Source organism: Solea solea, chromosome 15 (genome assembly GCF_958295425.1).
Source record: "Solea solea chromosome 15, fSolSol10.1, whole genome shotgun sequence".
Lineage (NCBI taxonomy): Eukaryota > Metazoa > Chordata > Actinopteri > Pleuronectiformes > Soleidae > Solea > Solea solea.
In genome coordinates this window covers 25,668,981-25,694,231 of record NC_081148.1, presented here as the reverse complement: position 1 = coordinate 25,694,231, position 25,251 = coordinate 25,668,981, and the positions used below count along the sequence as shown (strand labels likewise).

General features: G+C 40.5%; 2 protein-coding genes across 3 annotated transcripts in view; one reads left to right on the top strand and one right to left on the bottom strand.

Moving 5' to 3' along the window:
• Positions 1-6,937: 6,937 nt before the first annotated feature.
• Positions 6,938-9,872, bottom strand: znf503 (zinc finger protein 503). Of its 2 annotated transcripts, none has more exons than XM_058651824.1 (2): positions 9,081-9,872; positions 6,938-8,750 (listed from the first exon to the last, which is right to left on the bottom strand). In XM_058651824.1, exons 1-2 carry the CDS (start codon positions 9,363-9,365, stop codon positions 7,311-7,313), a joined length of 1,725 nt encoding a protein of 574 aa, XP_058507807.1. In that variant the 5' UTR covers positions 9,366-9,872; the 3' UTR covers positions 6,938-7,310. The 2 variants fall into 2 exon arrangements, with proteins under 2 accessions (XP_058507807.1, XP_058507806.1); XM_058651823.1 differs by having other exon boundaries at positions 9,066-9,865.
• Positions 9,873-15,223: 5,351 nt separating this feature from the next.
• lrmda (leucine rich melanocyte differentiation associated) overlaps positions 15,224-25,251 on the top strand; it is a 269,062-nt gene continuing 259,034 nt past the window's right edge. Inside the window, exons 1-2 of the mRNA XM_058651825.1 lie at positions 15,224-15,487; positions 16,577-16,677. Of these exons, the coding sequence (XP_058507808.1) occupies positions 15,458-15,487; positions 16,577-16,677 (131 nt within the window). The 5' untranslated portion in view covers positions 15,224-15,457. The remainder of the gene's footprint in view (positions 15,488-16,576; positions 16,678-25,251) is intronic.

Genomic DNA, 25,251 nt, shown 5'->3' with positions numbered 1-25,251 from the left:
TTGAATGAAAACGGTTTAAATTTTTGTTCCCAACTGAAAGTTTATCCAACCGCTGCTTTTTTTTTTACAGTGCACACCCTGGTTGTTTTTATTTAGTTTCACATAAAGTAATAAATAATTGGTTTATCTGATGTTTATTTTCTCTGGTGTCTCATGGACACTCCCTGCATGAGACATCAAATGCTATAGCGTGTTAACTAGTTATTAACTCTGCATCCAGACCTGGGTTTATGTAGTTAGTGAGCATGTGAGTCATGGTAATTGGTGGCCCACGCCCACATGGAGATGACATCATGATGTGTTCATGCTGCCATGTCAGGCCAGTGACACACACACACACACACACACACACACCATCGGGATTCACCTCATAAAAGACGAGAGACGGTGATTACGTGGTCGACCCAAGCCCGCGACTATTTCAAATGAAATCAGATTTAGTGTCTGTGACGACACGCGCTGAGAAAGCAGTGCTGTAATATAACAAAGTACAAATACTTTGTTACTGTACTCAAGTACAAACTTCACATATCTGTACTTTGTTGTTTATATTTCTAACATGTTTTAATTTTACTCCACAAAACTGTCTTTGTTCCTCGTTACTACCAAATAGAACCAGAAGAAGAAGAGTTGGGCTGTATTTATATAGAGCTTTTCTAGTCTTGCTGAGCTGCTTTACACTACAGTTTCACCCATTCACACATCTTTCATAACCCATTCACACACTGCAACATCTGTTCAAGGGCACACAGACGAGCAGAGCCAGGAATTGGAAGATAAAATACAATTCTGCATTGCCTGAAAATAGCTAAACTAATGTTACATGTTTTGTTGTACACAATAATGACATAGTTTTATTTTATTTCAAATTTTATTTCATAAAATTTCTTACAATTCGCACAGATTGATAAATATACAATAACAAAAATAACATTGTCTTATTGTTTTGATCGTAGACTGTATTTAATCTTCAGGGTCTTTCTTGTGAAGCCAAATAGGAAGTGAAAATATATTGAATCGTCACTAGGGGGCAGTAATAAAATCAGTAAACATGTTCCTGATGAAAAACACTTTAGTTTCAGCTCTTATTCAACACAACACAATGTCAATTTTTGTAAAAATGTGTTCCCATTTAACGGAAAACAAATGATTGACAGCTGGAATCGTCCAATAGGAGCCCGGCTGCAGGTGACATTTGCAAATTTCTACTTATAAAACATCAACATGTCAATTCTGGAGGTTTTTAAAAACTGTATATTTGCAGGCTAAACAAATGTACCTTTAATTTGTGAATTATTGTCCAGCTCGATTATTTTTTCAATTTGTTTACAGTGAAATAGTTTGAGTTACATTAAGATAAAATAGATAGATAAATTTTTTAGTGTTGATGTAAACGATTATGTTTTATTTCCAGGTTAATGGGCAGATTTAGTGCAGATTTAGTGCAGATTGACAGTGGATGTGTTAATGACCCGTATTTTTTTTTTTAGCTTTATGACTTCATTACTTCACTCACAAATGTGTGGCTTTACTTGAGCGGTGTGGAAACACCATAAATCACACACTGACATAATGACAGGCAACACATTCAGGCTAAAGTGACACTTTTTTACTAAGTGGAGTGTGAAGACTTCTATACTGTAGATATATATATACTGTGTGTGTGTGTACGCTATCTTAAAAACATATTTGCTGCTTTTTTTCCCCTCTAAACACCAATTTGTTTTACTGAAAACTGACAATTGTCTAAATTTCTCAACCACTCACTCTCTCACACCAAACCCCATAGAGAAAATCAGTGATTTTAACGTCACAGCACACAGGAGTCTTTGATCCACTGCTGCCTCAATCACAAAGTTTAAATGTCTTATTTTGTAAAATTCAGGGTTTAAAATCTGTCGTTCCGATTTTCCTCAGTGACACAAAGTGACCACACGAGGCAGCAGCAGACCAGCAGCTCCTGTTTCCCCGCGACCTAAAATCATTGATTTTCTCTATGGAGTTTGGTGTGGGAGAGAAAATAAAGTGACAAAAATAATCTGAGACTATTGTAGACGCAGTGCCTTGAATCTGATCTTGGTTTTTCCTCTGCTGGCAGCCATGTTTTTAGTTCGCTCTGGACTGCGCTGACCATGTTTCTGAACCTCCGTAGTTTTCTTAACAGACTAAGGTTTTATCAGAGGACATTTTGAATTTTGTTCACATGCGTGAACCATAAATAAGATGTTTTTCATATAGTTAACAATGTATAGTATAGAGGAGGATTAGGGCCACGTTTGAATATTGTATTGAAAACAAAATTAAAAGAAATTTTGGTTCAATTCAGAGAAAAAAAAATCTCAGGATTCTGAGATTACAGCCAGAAAATGTGAATTTTGTTTTTGAACAAATTTAAAATAAATAAACAAACTTGAGTTGCCAGATTAGTTGAGAATTGAGAATTATCAGATTAAATCTAGAATTCTGAGATTAAACTCAGATTTTGAGGTTAAAATCAGAGAAGAAATTCTTAGAATACGTCATAATTCTGAGTTTAGATAAACCTAAATTCTCAGGTCAAAGTTGGAGTTCTGAGGGGAAAACAAAGTCAAATTCAAAGATTAAACTCATGAAAAGTTTGAGTAAAATTAGAATTATGTGGAAAGTCTGAATTCTGGCATTATAGTCAGAAAAAGAGGATTATTGTCACATGTGAATATATACCTGAATTCTCAGATTACTGATTTCTGAAAAGTCAGATTTCTGAGGGGAAAATCTAATTCTGAGATTAAACTCAAAGAAAAGTCTGAGTAAAATCAGGATTTTAGAATTCTGTGGAAAGTTAAAGAATCTGAGATTAGATTTTTAAAAAAAAAAAAGAGGATTATGGTCACAAATGTGATTATGTACCTGAATTTTCAGATTAAGTCAGACTTCTAAGGGGGAAAAAAAGTTGAATTCTGAGATTAAACTAAAAAAGGAGATTAATTAGATTAAGGATTGTGCAATTCTGTGAAATCTCATAATTCTGAATTTAATCTCAGTTCACATACAGTATGACTCTAATCCTCATTGTCATCATTAGATTTCTTTTTTCCCATCAATGTTTTATTTTATGTTATTTTGAAACTTATGTCTGATAAAGAACAAAGTGCTGACTCATCAAAACATAATCATCTGTTGTGTGTTTGATCGTTACACACACACACACACACACACACACACACGATGGCTTTAGTGGTGCCAATTCAGTCAGGTTAAATATAGGGTGAGGTGAGTGAATGAATGAATGAGTGAGTGCGTGGTGAGTCATGTCCTGGACACTGGAATCATCTTCTCTTGACCACAGATTGTTGTGTCAGGTCTTTTCATTCAGAAAAATGATTATAATTATTATTTATATAATAGTTTCCTGGTTGTTAACAATGTAAACTATGTAAATAAATTGACACACATGACATCATCAGTGGGCGTGTCATATTCTGGGTCGTGATGCAGGAAGTAGAGGAAGTTTGGAGAAAAGGTGCCAGGTTTGTTTTTACGTCCGCCTGAGTCACCCCGATTAACGTCCTCCCACTTTGGTTCCTCTTAAAGACGTGTGAACACAGGCTGGTTCTCCAGAGACCACCGAGGTTCTGAGACTCCAGAACCAGAACCATGTCTGTCTGAAAGCATTGTGAGTGAACAGAACCCTTTAATGGAACCTGCTTTGTTAAAAACTAAAGTATAACGGCTCTTTTCCATCATACAATGTCAATTATAAATAAATTATAAATTGATTTTGGAATTAAGTAGATTTTAGGATTATAACTAGATTTTGGGATTATAAATAGGTTTGGGATTATAAATACATTTTGGAATTATAAATTGATTTGGGATTATAAATAGATTTTGGAATTATAAATAGATTTGGGATTATAAATACATTTTGGAATTATAAATAGATTTGGGATTATAAATAGATTTTGGAACTAAATCGTTTTTGGAATTATAAATCAATTTTGGGATTATAAATCGATTTTGGGATTATAAATAGATTTTGGAATTATAAATGGATTTTGGAACTAAATAGATTTTGGAACATTAAGTATGATGTTTTAAGTCTTTTTAACTGATCTACAGTTGGATGCTGTTGGCTGTGATTCTTGTGTCGCACTCATGACTCTTAATTGACGTTGCATTTTAGTATCGGCTCGGCTGAACGTCGTCAGAGCAGGAAATAAAAAAACACCAGATTCTATCACTGATGGAGAAGAAAAAGCTAGAACTGTACCACGGAAAAGTGCCATAATATTTCAAATCAAAGAACAGACTTTAGCTGACGTTATCAAACAAGTGCAAAGGGGAATATTTAGATCTCATAAAAAATCATGTGACATGCGCTCTCTTGTTCGCTGTAATAATTAAAAACGAGCAGGTTAACCTATATCACATTAACAAGGTGTAAGTAAAAGTCTCAGGGACAACATTTACACCGTATATAATCACATATCCTGTTAAATAAATGTGTTAATTGTGTATAATTTCAATAACACATTTAACACATTAAATAAAGTTCTGATTCATTAAATATCTTGGAAATGGCTGTTAAATTAAAATCATAGGTGTCACAGGAACTGCAGTAATTATAAAATATATCATTAGTATCAGTAAATATCATCATATTCGGAGTACTTTATCTTTAAAAACAGTTTGACTGGTTTAAAACGTCTTGATCTCACTGTGAGACAGACTTTTCATACTTTTCCAACAGGAAAGTGAAGTTTGTAAACCACTCACTCTCCCACACCAAAGCCCATAGAGAAAATCAGTGATTTTAGGTCACAGGGACACAGGAGCTGCTGGTCTACTGCTGCCTCGTGTGGTCACTTAGTGTCACTTAAATAAATCTGAACCAAGGACTTCAAAATCTGAAGTGACAAAATAACAAATGTGAATTTAGTGACTGAGGCAGCTGTGATGTTAAAATCACTGGTTTTCTCTGTGGGCTTTGGTGCAGCGAGTTGAAACAGGATAATCACTGAGTTACAAACACTTTAAAACAAACCTGGTTAGTTTCCTTTTTAATACTGAACTTTTAACTCAACAAATGCATATGTTTTTTTAAATCCTGTCAGCTGATTAATTTATTTAAGGTACAGTGTATACAATTATATTAATTTATTAATAATAATAATAATAATAATAAAAACAATTAAATTCAGTTTTTTAAGCAAATTAGAGTACATTTTTTAATTTTTTTATTAACTGAGAATGAATTTTAATTTTATGTTTAAAGGATTTTATTTGGACCACCATGTTTTTATAGTAACACACCTTCAACATGAACTGCTGCTGAATTCTACATACTGCACCTTTAAATCCGATTCAATCAGTCAAATATTAAATTATAATATAATAGAATAGAGTTTGTTTTTTTGCCTGTTGCACCTGAGGATTTCCAGGCTTTGATGGAGTGAACGAGTGAACACACACTTTCATAAACTCTAATCCCACATGTTCCTCTCTCTGTGTCAGGGTGAGGGAGGGTGAGGGTGAGGGTAATTCATGCACACATGTGCCTGCCTGTTCCTGCACTGACAGGACCGGGGTGGAGCAGGAGGGGGCGGGGCGGCACATGATGATAAATTGCCTTCCACCGGGGACCTCCGAGCTCCGAGCACAGCCACCGTGATGTGGGTAAAAATGGAAATTGCTCCCTTTCACCGTCATTACATCAGTTTAGGACGCGCGTGGGGCCTTTGTACACACACACACACGTCTCTCCATAAACCTCTGCGCCGCGTTCACTGCGCAGGGATTTTATTTTTATTTTTTAACATAATTAACTATAAAAACTGACCCAATCAACAATTCACACGCTGAAAATGACGTCATAGCGGATGTGATCATACAAACTCAGTTTTTAATTATTTTTGATTGTTTTCACGGCCAATGATTTAATATTTAACTTTATCTGACTGCGTGATCTCATCATTAAGTTTAAATATATAAAACAAATGTTTTCGAATCATTCAGAACAGAACATAAACATGTTAAATTGTTATTTGGTTGAAAAGAAATAGAGGATATTATTATGATTGTAATATAAACCACGCGCTGTGTGTGTGGATTTTTAAACGGCTGAAACTTTCAAATACAAGTTTGAATAATGATCATTAAACTTGAATAAAACAACAATAACAGAGACACTTGTGTAAAAATGGAAATAACCCTGTCATAAATCTGGAAAATTAATTTAATTAAATTAAACACATGAACTTCCTGTTTGTGTTGACGTGATTTTAAACCCGAGGAAAAAAACAGCTATTCCTGTGTTTGTTCCCCAAAAAAATATTAATTATTTTTACGCAAATAAAATGTCCAACAAATGATAATTTTATCAACAATTTACAGAGAAAAATCCACGCAGCAGCAAACTGAATTCACCCATTTACAAATTCACCTTTGTGTACCCCCCCCCCCACACACACACACACACAGTTCCTCCCTCATTCATTCACGCTTGAACTTTAGTGTGAAAACTGACTAAAGTCCTTTTTAAAGCTTAGGTTTTTACACACACAGACACACACACACACACACACAGCTGGAGAGGGTGACGTGATGTCATAAATTAGCCAATCAGATCAACCCCCCCCCCCCCCCCATAATCCCCTTAATTCAAATTAATAAAACAAACTTTAAATTTAATCCCAAAAACACTGAGGAAATGAGACACAGGGATTTTTGTTTTTTTACGGAACAGAATTTTCTTTCTTATTTTTTTTCAGAATACATACAAAAAAATACCAATTCTCTTTCCAAGGTGAACACCTGAAAAATAACAATTTAACAATTTTTAAAATGTGGACAATTATCATCATCAGCATCATTGTTATTATTAATATTATTCTTAATATTATTCTTATTACTTTTTCCTCTGTTTTTCTTTTTAAATTTAAGAAACAAACATGCATCATGTAAATTAATCACTTTTTATGTTTACCTCTCATTGAGAACATTAAATAAGAACAAATACAATCATAGCAATTTTTCAAAAGGAAACATCGAAAAATGAAGAAACCCCGACGTGTGTGTGTGTGTGTGTGTGTGTGCAGTTACCTATATAGAGTTCACCTTCATCATAAATGCACTTTTTGACGTTTTTCCCGCGTCAGCTGATTTTAAAGCTGACTCATAAATAAATACAGGTGACGTTAAGTCCACGGTTCCCGCCCTTTTATGATGTTTGTATTTTTTTAATCGCTTTAAAGTATAAAAGTCTTTATATTTGCATTCTTATAAACTCTCCACAGTCTGTGTGTGTGTGTGTGTGTGTGTGTGTGTGTTCACTGGTATCCCAGCGCGGACGCTGTGGTCAGTCTCTGTCCGTACAGTGCGTAAGGAGAGTAGTAAGGTCCGGTGGCTGCGGGCACCGGCACCGGCCCACCGGGCTGCGGCAGCGGGCTTTTGGAGTACGGGTGGTAGCGGCTGCTGAGTCCTAATGCGTGGTGCGGGCTCCTGAGCGCCAGAGTCCCGGGGCTCCCGGGGGCCCCTGACGGCGGCATGTGCATGTGGCAGGCCATGGCCGCCGCGGCGGCGCTGGCCAGCGAGGAGGAGCCGGGGTAGCCGGAGATGAGCTTCTCCGCCCCGGTGAACGCCGTGTGTGTCCGCAGGTGGTTGAGCAGCTCCTCGGACGTGGAGAAGCGCTTGTCGCACGGTCCGTTCGCGGAGACCCAGTTGCACACGTGCGGCAGCGGGTCGTTGGGGAGCATGAAACCGTACGGGTACAACGGGTGTCCGCTGAAGGACGGCGCCGACGAGTGCACGCCGTGCATGTGGTGCGTCGGGTACATGAGCTGGTAGCTGGACTTCAGGGCGTTCGCGGCGGCCGCGGCCGCAGCGGAGTCGTGCGCGCAGGTGGCGCCGGCGGCCGCGCCCGCCAGGTGGCTGGCACAGTGGTAGCTGAGGCAGTAAGGGTCTCTGCACAGGCTCGCGGACATGATGGACGGCGGGGACGCGCCCGCCAGAGGACTGGAGCCCGCTTTGCTGCAGCCCAGTGAGCTGGCGAGCTGCGCGTTCACCAGGCTGCCGCCGTGCGGCAGGTAGTGCTGCGGGTACCCGGCGTAGGCCCCGGCCAAACTCCCCGGGTACGTCATCCCCGCGGGGGGCAGAGGGAAAACAGTCTGACCCGGTTTGTACGGAGACACCGGCGCCACGAGTCCCGAGCCGAGCACCGAGGCGGAGGAAACGGACGTGACAGAAGAGGAAGACTCCGAGGAAGAGGCGCTCTTAGAGCCGGGCGTCGTCTCCTGGTGCTGATTCACCTCCACGTTAATTCCACCGCAACTCACGCTTATCCTGCTGTGGCTCGTGGTCCCAGAACCGTCCGAGCCACCGTTCGAGCCGTTTTTCCCACAGTCCGCGTCCTTCTTCTCGTCCCGGTCCCCGCACTTGCCCTCAGACGGCATCGGGGACGCGGACGTGCTGGAGTTGGGGCTTCCTGTCCGCGGCGTGAACGGCTGACAGGTGGCGCTCGGCACTCGGAAACCAGACTTCTCTGCCGCGGAGGACGCGTCCTTCTTATCCGAGGGCTTGGAGTAAGGTTTAAAGCTGGACTTGTCGTCCACGCCGATGTCGCTCAGTTTCAAAGGACCAGATTTAGATTCCTTCTCGCTAGATCCGTTTTGCGTCACGGAGGAGAGTTTGGATGAAGGCGGCGGGTCCGGTTTTCCGATCTGTGAGCAGGTCTGCGCGAGCAGAGCCAGGGGACTCTTCTTGGCATCTAGCTGTAAAAGAAATGAAGAAAAACGTGTTGATAAATGTTTAAAAAACTTCTCTATGATTAAAAACTCAAACATCAGCAGAATCCACTTCATATTTTCACGCCTTTCCGGACATTTTTTCCCGAGCGGAGCGGTTTTTACGCGCGACTCCACCGTGAAAACCAGAGGAGGTTTTTTCATTAACAACCCGCGAGGTTTTCACAAACAATCAAGAGTTTTGAACACATTTTTTTTTGGTGCAAAATGTGGATCATTTAACGCTCCACGAGCACAAAAAAGACAGCGCGACGCCGCCGCTAAAATCCCCCCCTCCCTTACCTCTATGGGACTGACCGGGGTGGAAGGCAGAGGCTGCAGATACTCCGGGTGCAGGATGTGTCCCGACCGTGCGGTCAGCATTTTCAAAACCTTGATGGGAAGACGCTTCGCTTGCCGTAGTGGATCAGACGGAGACGCGGAGTGAAGAAAAGGCTTGTTGATGCTGTTATTCCGAATATTAACGCTGCTGCTGCTGCTGCTGCTGCTGACGACGCCGCTGCTGCTGCTGCTGCTGCGTGAATCCCAGGCTGCACAAGTATCACTATTTCTCAAGACAGACGCCGAGGGCGACGTGATCATGTCCCAATAGTCAGGAAATGAAACGGCGACGCTTTTGTCAGATTCATTAAGAAGATGGGTTTAAAAAAGAGAGCGTGGAGCCTCTTTTTTCCCTCACAAACAAAAACAAAAACAAAAAACGGGAGATTTAATCCTCCTGGTGGTGAAGTGAAAGCGCACAGAGGCGAGACCGAAGCGCGAGAGCGTCTGGCACCGTGCGCGCTGCGCCTTCCTTCCGTCCTTCGTTCCTTTCCCGGTGCGGTGCTGTGCTGTGCTGTGCTGTGCTGTGCTGTGCTGTGCTGTGCTGTGCGGTGCGGGTGCGTCTCCGTGTGCGTCTCCGTGTGCGCCTCCTCGCTCTGTACTCCTCAAGTACGGACTGGCACAAATGTTCACTTCAAAAGCAGCTGAATTAGTCCGAGATTAAAGCCTTTGCCGCCTTCCAATCAAATGAGACCCTGAGGTGATTGGAGGGTCAAGGGGATGTGACGTCCTCCTCTTTGTGAGCTCCTCTAAGTTTGACAGCTCGAGGGGCGGAGTCTGCCTTTAGTCTCGTGGTTGGTGTGAACGCTCGCGCTGTTTCCACAACATGGGCGTGTCCAAACAAAGCTCAGCTGGTGGCTTTTATAAAACAACAACCCCAGAACCAAATATTGTAACTGTTTCTTCTTCTATTTTTAATAAATGTTTTGAATTTGTGAGCATGAACCACCTCAGTCATTGTTTTAAAACCAATGAGTAACATTTGTATCAAGGAAACATATTTGTCCACTCCCTGTGTTCATAAGAGTTATAAAAAAAGAAGAATGTGTGATTAAATATGGATTTTGTTAGTTGTCATTAACTATTTTAATAGACAGAGAACCCCCAACCTCTCAACTGTATTGTTTTACGTCGCCCATGGCAACAATTCCTTATTCAAAATGTGTAATAATTATTCTTTAATATCAATAATGATATGAATAATTCCTAATCTGTAATCTGTAATGTCATATATGACATTTTTTTATTGGTTAATAATGAGGGGTGCCCTTTTTGAGCCCCTGAAATGTCTGAACACGGCACTGCACTTCAATAAAGAATAACAGTCACTAGTGGTCCATTCCAGTTGTTGTCGAAAATCGGATTTTCCGTGTTTAGTCGTATTGCCGGCTCAGAAAGTCGCACAAAAGCTGAACAACCCTGACACGGCATTCCAAGCTCTTCATTCCATATCTGTTCCATATCCGTGGAGATAATGTTGCGATGTTTGTGTTCGCTTAAAAAAACCCACGTACAATGTTGTGATTGACAGTTATTGCGAACATTGGCTAGCTTGACATTTTTACGACTTATTCAAGGGACCCCGCTGAAATCGCAGGTGACGTCACTTTCATTTCCGACTTTTCCGACCTGTGATGTAATTCATGCCGTGCTCCTTTTGACAATCGCAACTAGAAAGTCGGAAACTAGGAGTCACATGACCTCTGAGTTCACTGCATTCCAGTTGAAATGTCAGAAAATAAAAAATTGTTAGCAACACTTTGGTTTGGTACGGTTTCTCCGAACCGGAATTCCGAAATAAGGGGGAGATCTTGTTAGGATTTTCAGACTTCCGAGTGCAAATGGAATGCACCATTTTAAAGAATGCTATGCATACATGAGTGTGTGTGTGTGTGTGTGTGTGAGAGACAGACAGACAGACAGACAGACAAACAGAGGATGGATGAGCTTGTGCGTAAAATACGCACCGCCCTGCGCGGTCACTGCGCGCTCCGGCAAACATAAAACCAAGCGCCTCAGCTTTGAATTCCCTGAACAGACGAGCGTTGACAGGAATAGACCAATGAAGTGATGGAGGGATGAGAATGTCACATGTTTTCAGTATAATAAACACCGCCCTTCTATTTCTATCTCCACCCCTCCGTCAAGTGTCAATTCTGCTCCGCCGCAATCAATCAGTTATTTGTCAGCCGCTGTCAATCCGCGGCGTGATTTATGTCAGCCATGGTGCGGCTGATTACGTGCCTGCTTGTGTGTGTGTGTGTCTGTGTGCGTGCGTGCGCGCGCGCGCGCGAGAGAGAGACCACAACAAATGATGAGAGAGAGAGACACACACACACACACACAGATTCAGAGGAGACGGTGAGTTTTCACAGGAACTAAATCACTTTCTTCACTTTTATGATGACACACACGAACACGTGAAAAAGCAAAATGAGCACATTTATAATCCATATTTTCATGTTATTTTCAAAATAACATATAAAACCACATATCCACGTGACCTATACATAAAACATATACATAGAATAATATATAGCACATGTTTTGTATAACATTTCACCTATAACAGTATAGTGATAACAGCATCATATTATGCTATTCCCACATATTTGAAATACACACATATTATACATGTAAGTTAGCACTGTATCTTTTTACTGTAAGAGAAAGTCATCTATAGCATATATAGGTATGTACATCACTGTATAATAATATATGTCATGAAATATCACATACACACACGTGATATTTCATGACATATATTATTATACAGTGATATTTTATATACAGGTCAATTATATATATACAGTACAATTTGTAAATGAACATTACAAAAATTGGTTTATGTTTTTATTTACAGAATATTTGAATGTATACACACACTTGACATATATGTGTGTATGTATATATATATATGTGTGTACGTGTGTAATTTACATAATTTTACATTTTCACAAGTATCTATACCGACAATATAAACACAATACATTTATACACACGTATATATATATATATATATATATATATATATATATACATATATAGTCATTTATAATTTTACCTCATTTCAATGCAAATACAAATTTCATAATATAAGGAAATGCTATATATGGACTTTATAATTGTTTACTACATTTACAGTATCTGAGAATTCACACACACACACACACACACACACACACACACACACAGAAACATGACAAATATGAACAAAGATCAATCAGAACAAAAACACATACATTCTGTCATTTTTATGTCGATGTCAACTCGATTTTTATTTACATTCAATAAAAGTGATTGATTTTCATGAATCAGAAGAAAGAGAGAGAGAAGAATGAAGGAGTGATAATAATAGAAGAAAAAGAAAAAGGTTTGACCTCTTCACCGCAGTGATGTCTCATCAGTGCTGAGGCTTCAGGGCATCACTCTCTCTCTCTCTCTCTCTCTCTCTCTCTCTCCTTCTCTTCTTCTTCACCTCCTTTCATCTTCATCGAGTCGCTCAATTAAAAGCCGATCAGTTTGTAAGTAAATCAACGCCTATCAAAGTTGTCACATCAAACAAAACGATTATTATCGTAACCCGCGCCTCTGCCATTAATCTCTGTCTGCGGTAATCCAACTGACAGGTCCGCGCCGCGCGTGCGCGCGTGGAAGAGACAGAGAGAGTGGACAAGAGTTCAACAGCACACAAAGAATAAATAAAAGTTATGACATTTTAAGATTATTCATTTAATCCACGTTTGAAGTCAGATTAAACACAAGAGTGAAAACACACTTTTTAGGAATTAATTCAAATACATGACTCAATTTCACATTTTTTAAAATAGAAATAAACAAAGTGTTGTTTTTATTACATAAATATGAGCAGCTTTAGTTTCTGTGTGTGTGTGTGTGTGTGTGTGTGTGTGTGAGAGGGTGAGGGGGTGAGAGGGTGAACATCTCACAATATGCAAAGATGTGTGTGATTGATAACAGGCTGTGTGTTTTCTGTGAGGACGCTGTCGCTCCGTGACACAACAATGAGTTATTAGGGCAAAGAAGGGCGAACATAAATTTCCTCTGTCAGCCCGGGAAAAAAAGAAAAAAGGAAAGAAAGAAAGAAAGAAAAGAAAGAAAGAAAAGAAATCTTCTTTATTGTCCGCGTGTGACGGATGACTCTGCTGCTGCTCTCTCTCTCACACACGCACACACACACACACACACACACACACACACACACTCACCTAAAAATACTTGGCATTCCGCCTTTAGATGAGAACACATTTTTAGCGACGATAATTCATTTAAACCGAAACAAACAGCAGATTACAGTTAGAAAAGAGATTAAATTACAAAAACAAAACAATTTTCAATTCTGAACCTCCTTACATCCGGTTCACGTTTGAGCCTTTTCTTCATATTTATAACCTTTTTAATTACCTTTAATTTGAATGTTTACTTTTTAATGATATATCATTTGCATACATTTGTAATCTACATAATCTACATAATCTACTTAATCTACAAGAAGCAGAAACAGCAACAAAAATGTCGTGAAACAAACGTAAAAGATTAAAATATTTAAAAACAAGTAAAGGAGAGGTTTTTACAGGACATTACCTGAACTCAGAGAACACACTCCGGTATAAACACCACACAGTATTCTATAGATTTAAATATACTGTGTATATATATGTAACAATGTAACGAGTTCTAAAAAAACAAAGATAAAACGCGTTAAATAAATAAAAACCCGCAGCTCATTAAATTCTGTGAAAACTGAAGAATAAGCAGCAGCAGCAGCAGCAGAGACGAAGCTCTCTCTCCCTCTCTCTCTCTCTCGGTGGGATTTTCCGTGTATGTGGGAGGTTCCCTCGTGACGTCACGTGACGTCTGATGAGAAACAGGGAAACATTTTTCTGTTTTTTGGGGGAAATATTTAGTTTTACAAACCAAAAAAGTGAAAGAATTAAAAACAGATTAAATCAGATTATTACACGAAATTATTCATATATTTGTTTTTAAAAAAGTAGAGAACACATTAAAACTATGAAAGAGCCCTAATATTGACTAACCCTGTTGTTTGTTTTTGCTCTCTGGGTTATCACGGGAGGATTTTTTCAGATTTAATCCAGATTAGGTTTTGAAAGTTGGAGCAGCAACAAGACAAAAATGATGGGATTTGAACCACCTTTAGACACTTCACTTTTTTTATTTATGCTGCAGCACGTAACTTAAATAACGGTGTTGTTGCTGTTGTTATTATGGGATGTTTGTCAGAGGTCGCAACTCAAAAAGTTTGTGTAAGCGAAGTGTAGCTACTTCCTGTCACGGCAGGTCACTTCCTGTCAAAACAATTAGCAGCAGTTTTGTAGATCTTCAATAAAATAATTGTTATATTTCGTATAAGTGGTTATTCCACGACTGGAAGAAGTCGTAATTTCTCATTTATTTTTAACATTTTTGTTGTGGATATTACCGTGGTGTATTCTAGTTGTAGCCCAGAAGCTGGAATTTCCGAATTCTGGAAGTTTCCAGTTACATTACATTACAAGTCATTTAGCAGACGCTTTTATCCAAAGCGACTTACAATAAGTAAGTTAAGTCGAAATTCCAATTGTGAAAGTTCGGATCAGCCTCACAAACCCTGACACAGGCTACCAACATGGCCGCCGCTCACGTTCATCGTAAAAACACTCTCATGTTTAATAAACAGTAAACATCGCGTTATCACGAGTTTAGGACGATCTGTTTTTTGTTTTTTTTGTAGTTCAGAATAAAAAATTTCGTAAATGAGTCAGAGCGTGACTGTGTTACAGCGCCACATACAGGCCTGCCATATGTACTACAGCCCTGTAGAGTTGTGTTTTTTGGGAAAGACGTTTTAAAAAGAGGAAAAAGCGACTGTAACGTTTCTTTCCTTCTTTCTTCATAATGACATCATTCTAGTAGTTTTTAATACTTTAATAACACACACACAGACACATTTACATATGTATCAGGAGGAGAACAGTTACTGAGTCCATGTCGTTACTGCTGCTGCTGCTGCTGCTTCACAGCGGGAGGTTTCACATCACAGCAGCGACCGCGTGCTTCCGCACAACAGCGGGTCAGCTGATCGAGGCGGCACGCGGAAACTGTAAAGTGAACTGGAGCGAGCGTCAGTGACAGAGGAACGCGGGGCTTCAACTTTTCATTCACTCACTCACAATTCCGTTTCACGTCAACATCAGCAGCAGCAGGAGGAGAAGAAGTGTTTACGTTCAAACAGCGGCTTTAAAAACAAACAAACAAACAATTGAAATTGAAAGAGAAACGCACGCGCGCAGAGAGCGGAGCTGTCACTCACTCACTCACTCACTCACTCAGTTATGGCGTCAGCGGCTTTTAACGGAACTCAGGTGAGTTTACGTTCGTCTCTTTTCATCTTGTATGAAAGTTGTACTTTTTAAATTCTCTCCGACATCTTCTTCATCATCGTCGTCCTCATCACAGCTGCTGCTGCCTCGGTGTCATGTGACTCTGCCGACAACGTGACTTTCAGTTGTGCAGCTTCCTGCTGCTGCAGCTTCTCAAACTCAAAAGTCTCTTTGTTTATATGATTTTCTGCAAGAATTTGAAGATAAATAAACATGTAATCGTCAGTACACACGGGACCAACTGCATAAAACTGCATTAAAAAAACAGGGCCGTGCACGTTCATTTCATGGGCCAGGGGGCTAAAAGGGCCCCCCGTGTAATTATGATCCTTAAAATGTCAAATGTTGAAAAATGTTTCTCAAACCTTAAATAACTTTGTTCTCAAATGTCCTCAAACCAAAAATAAAAGAAAATATTAACGTTTAAAACGTGATAAAAATAGTAACTGGACTAAAACCTGGAACTTTTGAATATTTCCCTGCTCTAACACCTGATTTAAATAATCAGCTCGTCATCAAACTCATCATGCTGCCGTTTTCTGTTCCATCTTTGAAGGAAAATTCCAAAACCTGGAAGCATAATCTGAATTTACTGAATCATTTGGAATCAAATCAATATTTTGATGAAACAATGAAGAAAAATTGTGTTTTAGATGAAGAACCATCCTCATAAAGGCTTTTATTTCAATGTTTCCACAGCTATGTCATGGTTTTCAAATACTGTCAATAGGTTTTGAAGACATGGTAGTTAGTAATTTCTTTTGTTCATTTATTTAACTTAATGAATATGAGAAAATAATCATATTCATTGATAATGAAAATAATCTTTAGCAAACTTAGACCTTATAAAAGTTCAGACAGACGGTGCTTTAAAAACAGTTCATCGCTTTAGCATTTTAGTGTTTTTAGCATCTAATTTTAATCCTAAACTCTGGTAAATGTTTGGATTATTTGGCTCTGGATATTTTCAGTAACAGTATTTATTTCATATTTACTCAAACTGATGTTACAATAATTAGTATTCAATTTCTAATCTGACACTTTTCTCTGTTATTGTTCTTTCTTTTACAGATTTCCTACATCGGACACGACTGCGAGGACATCCCAGATTTCCTCGGGGACGAGTATGGACACTTAGCGAAGAGACTGGATCTGAGCTTCAACCAGCTCAGGTAAGATCACGCTGTGTTTGTCCCTGTCCATAATGTCCTGTGTGTCTCTCTGTGTTTAAATGTCCATAATCTGCAGTGAGACAGAATCTGTGAACACAAGAAGCTGCTTTTTCTCATCATCATGATATTTAATGTCAGTGAGGAAGAGTTTGAGTTTTGACTTTTATTAAAGTCACGTCGTCCTCTGAAGAACCAGGTTTTTTTTATCCTTCTTGAAACTCAGTAACGTAATAATCCAATAACAGTTTAATCTGAGAGCATCCATGTTCACTTAATCTGAGAATCTTCTCTCGTCCTCCGTGAACTCCACGTTCATGACTCTGAAAAAAAGAGAAGGAAGTTTTGAAACTCTTATTGGTGCAAGACAATTACCCACAATCCTTTGCTCGTACATGTGGGTTTTTTTAAAACTTTATTGAAATCAGTTTGAATGTAAAACACAAGGCCGAGAAGTTAATTAGAGTTATAAAGTAATGATACTGTGACTAATATAATGATAACATCTATACAAATATAAATAATATATGAATGTGAAAACAAACGGTAAAAATCATTATTCCTCCTCTATTCCTACTATTTAGTTTTTATTGTAAAAATGTCACATGTGTAACTTAAGACAACAATGTAATAATAATAATGTAATAAACAAACATTACCTGAAAAATGTGGAAATCCAGTGTTTTAATCTGGAAATGCTACATGATTTCATTTTTTTACAGTGCACTCTTGGTTAATGTTACCTGAGAGGAGCTAAGTGCTAACCGCTAACAGCTTTATGTAGAGTGACGTGAACAAATCTCACGTGCGTCTGGTTTTTGACGGCCGTTACGTTCCCTCGCCCTTGAAGCCGTCACTTTAAGGACCTGATGTTTAGATGTTGAAATATTGACAACGCTAATTCATTATTCATTTTCCGTTGGCTCTAATCTGGCGCGTCAGATATCATTACTGGACTTCAAAGGCCCGGGTGTGAGCAGAGTCTGGAGTAATGAGGTGCTGCTCCCACCGCTTGGACCTCATATCAGTGGATTATTGATCGGTGGTTTTTGGCTGGTGGGCAGAAGTCTTCTCTTACACGCAGCTTCGTCTTCTCTGCCGTCGACACGCAGCGTCTTTACACGGTGGAAACACGGACACACAGAATTATCAGATCAGACGCGTCCTGAGGTCGTTTTCTTTTCGTTTGTAAATGTTTCACGAGAAGCTTCTCGGTCTCGTCCAGGTCGTCTTCAGGAGGGAGCTGGAGGCGACTGGACTCGCTGGAGTTAAGTCTGAAGACGTTTCGCCGCTCATCTAAGAGATGAGACGTCTCAGGAGAGAGGTCCAACGTCTTCAAACTTAACTCAAGCAAGTCCAGATGCCTCCAGCTAATGACTGAAGGTGTTTCACAAGATGTTTTTGGTGAATCTGTCGAGAACAAGGTCCAGAGAATTGGATCTGGACTTGCTGGAATCAAGTTTGAAGTCTTCAGACTTCAAACTTGCTGTCAACAGCTAATGACTGAAGATGTTTCACAAGATGTTTTGGGTAACGAGGTCCAGAGAATTTGGATCTGGACATTCTCAGGAGATATTTAGGTTTTTTTGGACCTTCTTGTCTAGAGATGGTTGTGCTTGAAATTTCTAGGTCAGATCAGCAGTTTCTGAAATCCAGGGGTAGAGTAGTGGAGTAGTAGTAGACTAGAGGTCAATGTGTCCTACCAAAGCCAGTTTATTGACAGAAACCTGTCTCTGAATGTGTCCTCAGCCACAGAAGCTACTAGTTTGTAGCAAGACTAGCACAAAATATGAGTCTATGGCATTGATTTGATTAAATTTTGCTATTGTCAAAAACTGGTTTGCGATCTCGCCTTTGCAGCAACGATACCTGGGTTCAGGACCCGGTCAGAACAAGGGCGTTTCTGCGTGGAGTTTGCATGTTGTCCCTGTGTGTGTGTGCTGTTTGTCTCTATGTGTGTCCCTGTGATGGACTAGTGAACTGTCCAGGGTGTGACTCCACCTTTCTTTGTCCTACATCAGCTGAGATTGTCGAATAAAGTGGTGGAAAATGGACGGATGGCTAAGATTAGAATAGAATAGAATAGAATAGAATAGAATAGCCTTTATTGTCGTTATTTTGTGGACAACGAAATTTGGGTGCCAAGATTAGTGATAACACATCGTTGTGAGGCTGTAAAAAAAACCAGAGTAGGCACTGTGTGTGTGTGTGTGTGGTGTGTGTGTGTGTGTGTGTGTGTGTGTGTGTTTCGTTCACACCTGACCTGGAACAAACTGGCCAACAACAAGACAGCATCCTTCCTGAGACGCACGTCTCCACACATTTATGAGACAGACCTGACACTGCAGTGCACACACACACACACACACACACACAGATGGAGAGGTGTGGGTGTGACAGTGCTTCCATTATTTCATCCTGCCATTACCTGCCCAGCCACTCACAGTTATACTCACACATGCACACAAACATAAACATGCTGTATGTGCAGACACACACACACACAGAGGAGTGAGTTAAAAGGTGATGCGAGTGCTTTCGCTCGTCGCCGCTGACTCAGTGTCAGTTTCGTGGATGAGTCGTTGTCACTAGCGCTGACAGAAATAAGCACATTAGCCGCGGCGGCGCAGTCTGACAGCGTCTCCCACTCGTGCACGGGCGACGCTGAAGGCCTCGTCCGCCCGACTCTAACTAACATGTGCATGTGTTTACAACTGCTGAGACTGAGACGACACCGAGACGAGGTCACGACGTCCACACACACACACACACACGTTATCCTTCGACTGACAAGTGCTGTGAAAAACATTCCTGAATGCTGGAGACTCAAGATTCATGATATATAACGCCGTCATTACAGAGTTCACATTATTAGGTACACCTGTCCAACTGTGTTTTAATACACATATGTTAGCAGCCAATCACGTGGCATCGACTTCATGCATTTATTCACAGGTTAAAAGTTAAAACCGAGCATCAGAACAGAGAGGAAATGTGATTTAAGTGATTCTGAAGGTGTTGTCAGATGAGCTGGATAGAATAAAGACGCCTGAAGCATGAAAAAGATGATATTCTAGATTCTAATCCCATTAAAAACAGGATTTACATTACATTTCCAATGACAATATTAAAAATGCACAAAACTGCACAATATTTAACTCAGAAATGAAACATTGTTTAGTGCTGAATCAGCTTGTGACTATAATATCATTACGACGTCTATTACCACAAGGTGGCAGCAACAGCAGTGACATTTACGTGGTTCCCTGAATGCATCCGCAGCAGGACTTTGCATATTTCATGTGAGTTTGATTTTCTTTATATTTTGGAATTCCATCGACTGTAGAAACGTAAAATAATGTTTTATTTAACCTTTTATAAAAAGTTAGTGACTAAGTGTCATTGGAGTTCATTAGAATCAAGTGTTTTACACACGTTTTTAGCCTTTTTAACGGATGCTTACAGATGATAACAAAGGCCAGAATGTATCAGGTTTATTTTCTTTAAACTTCAAGTTAAAAGACTTCTAACTGAACTAATGTAGAGACTTTACCATTCCAAACTGTACCAAACTGAACTTTATCATGATGGGAAGAAAATCAGCTGCCAAGTTTGAAGCCTGTCAACAGAACTGTTGGACATTGACGTGACAGACATTTATAGATGGACGTGTCCATGTTGAACCTTTGTTCATTTGTAGATGAACCTGTGTGTGTGTGTGTGTGTGTGTGTGTGTGTGTGTGTGCATGCATGCGCGCTCACCCCAGACGATGTCAGCGATGGCAGGCGTTTTGCATTTTAATGACAAATCAAGTATGCTAACTCGCGCCTTAGAAGCGGAAAGTGCTCTAAATGTGGCCCGGCTGTCAGAAATGAGATGTAAGTCGTCTGATGAAAAGGGAACAAAAGGAGACAAAGTAGCGGAGGCCCCGCTACACTGAGAAATGAAATAAAAACCTTGTACGGCCTGTCAGCTGTGTCGTTTCATATTCATATCTAAAGAACATTATAGCATTACCGCGGCGCTCGCGCCTCACTCATCTGTCTCTCTTAATTCGTCACGGGCGCCGCTCTGTCTTTCAACTCGCGGCGTGTCAACACAGGAAGGGGGCCTGCTAATTGACAAATGAATGTCACAGGCATCAAGTGCTCCTTTTTAGAAGAAATCCAAGATAGGTAGAGTGTGGATGTTTGATGGAGGAGGAGGAGGAGGAGGAGGAGGCAGAGGCAGGAGCAGAAGCCCAGTAAGAGCCGCTGAACGGGATCCCAGAATGAGAAGTGACAACGGGAAGAGAGGCTGTCATTGTCTTTGCTTAAGTGTTCAATCTGCAGAGATGCCGCTATGCAGATAAAGTGTCAGTTAGCAGCAGAGGATGTGAAACATGGCGGCATGAAGTCCTCAAATCACTTAAGTGAGAGCAGAGAGTGTGTGTTTGTGGGAACAGTGTTGCCGTAGTTTTTGCTCCATATTCCATCTATCAGCTCTGTTTAGGCCGATTTACTCCGATAACCTGATCTGTGTCATAAATGAAGGGGAGAGAGATTTAAACCAGGAGGGACGAGAGCGACGAGGTCTGGCAGGAAATCACTTATTCATATCGAGGACACACACACACACACACACACACACACACAGTGCTTTAATTTTCCTTCTATGGGATGTTCTTCTGTCTTTAAATGAACTCCAGGGAAAGTGACGTGGAGACGGAGGCGAGGTTGTTAGTTTTAATGGACGACTTGTCTCCGTCCTCCGTCTCTCCACTTTGAGGTCGTATCTCATGTTATTGTGACGCTGAAAACTGAGGATGATTGTTGAGAATCACACGTGATGACTCGAGTCGTGAGAAGAACTTTTGAAAGGTTTAGTGATAAAAAAACCCTGTGAATTAAAACAATCATCTTCCGACCTGTAGAACAGGATTCTTGGAAAATCCGTAACTTTCCGTAAAAAGACAAATCCGACACTAAAGTCGTGATGTCCAGTGAGATCCAGGCTTGTTTCTCGTTATCCTGAATAGAACTTTGACATTAGGCTGCGTTCACTCTCACCAGCTCCTTCTTAATCTGACACGAGTTCATTTGTGGATGTGAAACAAAAAAGAAGAAGAGAACGATGCTGCTGTCTCACAGCTGCTCCGTCGGGCACAGGGAGTCGCGGTGTCAGCCGAGGTCGAGGCTCGGATGACTCTCCCTGGCGACGACTTCTTCTGTTGCTCAATACTCCACCTACTGGTGGCAGAAGTCCACTTCACCCGTGCGCTGTCCACGCACACACGACACGCTCTGTGCACGCGGTTCCATGCGTTGATGACGCAGTCGTCTTCGTGCTCGTGGTGCACGTGGAAGTTTATCAGTGCTTTTTTAGTCTGTGACTCTCGAGACTCCCACAACCTTCACCCTCGTCTTCCTCCAGCTCGTGGTCGAGGACTCAGGATGAAATGAAACATCTTTATTTCTTCCTCTTTGTCCACATTATACACAGTTCTTTCAGTTTTTTAGCTTTTATTTTTATTGTATATCTGAAGACGGATGGTGTGCCGCTCTGCCGCAGATTTACAGGCCTCCAGCTCGCGGCGGCCGCACTGACATCCAGCCAACGTGCTCTGGAGGAGGAGGAGGAGGAGGAGGAGGAGGAGAAGAAGAAGGATCTGACATTTTATTGGCTTTAAGAGGAAGCGAAAGACGAGTTTGTGGAGAGGAAAGAAAGTAAAAGAGATTCTGTGTCTTTCTTCTTTCAGCTGTCAAGGACGGGATTTATTGGGTATTATTTAGAGACTTGTCAGTGGTAATGACTGCGGCGACGATTTCAATTATCACCCACTAAATATAGCTTCATTTACTGCCTGGCTGCGCCATAAGAAGCCTGATACCATACTATTTTAATATTTCATGTTGACCGGCGATTAAATTTCCCTCCGCGGTGCTTGGCATGTGGCACCGCCCGACCGTCGGAGCTATCCACTTCAAAGCTGTCCCAGGGAAATAGTTTTTTCCATTGACAGAAATCCAATTAGTTTTAGTACACGGTCTGGCTGAATAATAAAAAAAGCCTCTTAAAATCTACAATATGTTTCCTCAGTGTTTTAGCAGAGCACAAAGTCGGTGTGATGGATCTTTCTGATTTGACGTGATGGGGCCCAAGTGGACCAAACTCCCTCTTTCTCTGTTTGGCGAGTGAAAAACAAACTGTCCATATGTCTTACTCGTTCTGACCGGCTCAGCTCAGGCTTTTATTTTGATATTGCGTAAACATCCACTGTGCCGCGCTGCAGCCGACGCCGGCTTAAGATCTCCACTCTGGTGCATATTTAATGACATTTTTTAAATAGTTTTACAGCAGGATTACACGGATTCTGCTGAAACACCATGTAAATAATATGAGAGGGAGAAAACAAGTCTGATGTATAATTAATTAGTGACATGTTTAGTAAGTAGACGATTTGGTGTCGAGTTAATGTTTACGCGGCTCCTGACACGAGGGTGTGTAATTTTAAGCGAGCATTAAAGTGGAGATGATTAGGACTGGCACTCGGCCGACAGTAACCAGATTAGCGCTTGAAGTTGAAGATGTGCGGGAATTATTTTGATGTTGTGAAGCAGATTCTGGGCTCTTCAATCCTACATCTGCAATTTAAAGGGATAGTTAAGGGTTTTTGAAGTGTGGATGTATGAGCTCCAGGACTGAAGGACTGACTATATGTATCGTTAATGTGGTTTTCCAGTGGCATGCACCTGTTTTGTCTAACTTTCACTCGTTGAAGAGATTATTAATCTCAGGTAAAAGTAAAAAAACACATAGTTGGTGCTAAACGTGCTAATCTTGGCTTTCAAAACCAGGAAAAAAACAGATTTAAGCCAATTCAAAAATACTCACCTAATATAATCGCTATAATCTTAACTCTACAACATTTTAAGGATATGTTAGACGCACTTTTGTCACTCTGTGAAACGCTTAGAGAAAACCAACGATTTTAACACACCGGCTCACAGGAGTCGTTGAGCCACTTTCGCCTCCATCACGAAGTTCAAATGCGTTATTTTGTCACTTCTGTGTTTGGAAACACTAAAGTATTAGTATTAGTATTAGTATTAGTATTCGGGCAGCAGCAGGCCTGCAGCTCTCATATTCTCACCAGATAAAAATGCTGATTTTCTCTATGGGATTTGGTTCAGGAGAGTGACCGATTTACAAACTTCACTTTCTAATTCAAAAAATCTATCTAACACTGATGTTAAGTAATAAACACATTATTAAGATATTATAGATGCTAATTTTATGAAATTCCCCAATTTTGAGACCAAACATCCACGTCCCCAAGCTAGTTAGCGCTTAGCACAGTCAAACCTGGACTGTTTCTTGAACGCAGATTGTTTTTGGAAACTGGTTAATGATTAGAAGCATTTTCCCCCGTTTAACTAAACAAAAATGACGTTTTTTCAAACCCATAATTCAAATCCTGTTTATGTTCACCCCAATCACGCTCACCCTTCTCCCAGATTGATGATGTAAGCAACTGGAAGGCATGGAACACATTATAGGTTGGAGCATCCAGAGCGGCAGCCGTACTTCTACTTCCTGGCCGCGTCCCAAATGGAAAAAAAAGAAAAGAGGAGGTGGGTTTGGAGCCGGTTTTTGGAAGAAGAACAAAGGAGCTTCCTTCGGTGAAGTCTCGGCAATTTTTGGTCGCAATGGTTTTCAATCTCTCAGAGAAAAAGCCCAGGGGTGAAAAGCAGAGACAGATCCACGAGTCCAGTCCGTGCCAAGAGTTTAGAGCATGATTGCTGTTTCTGCCATGTTTTGAATTAGATTTTTTTCTTCCCTTCGTGATAAACGTCGTCAGGACGAATAAATCCTCCGACCGTAAACGCAGTTGGAAGTTGTTATTAGAGGAAACGGCTCGTCTCTCCATCGCTGAGAGAAGTTTACGTTTGGGCAAAGACGACGAGGGCCGTCATTTGATCGTCTTTTAACCACAGTGACTCCAGTCACGTTAAATCACAGTTTGACACTTTTAAAGGGACAATTCTGCAATAATACAGACGGTGAAAACATGGCAGGACATTTAAAGTCATAATTATGATATTAAAACTCATGAGTGTATGTAAGTGTGTTCTGCATGTGTATTTGTCACCTATAAGCTTTACTTTTACAACGTTTTTCTCCATAACTGGGGTAAGAACCTGGGTTCTTGTTCCCGCGCACCATCTTAAACATGTGTTCACCACTTTATCGTGTCATTAGACGACTTATTCAGTGGGAAACTGGCGTTTTTAAAATGACCATCATCTCGCACCAAACCTAAGCTCACAGGGACACGGAAGCTGCTGCTCTCTGCTGCCTCGTGTGGTCAGTTTCTGTCACTGAGATCAAACTGAATGTAGTATTTCAATCACAGAAGCGGGAAAATAACACTTCAGTAACTCCTGTGTGTTTCTGTGGACTTTGGTGTGAGAGAGTGAGCGGTTTTACGGCGCGGCACAAAGTCTGATGCTGAGATAAAGCTTTGATAGGTTACGTGAGGTGAATCTTTGGTGTAATGGATTTTCCTGGCAGTCGTGTTGTGACGTGTACTGTGA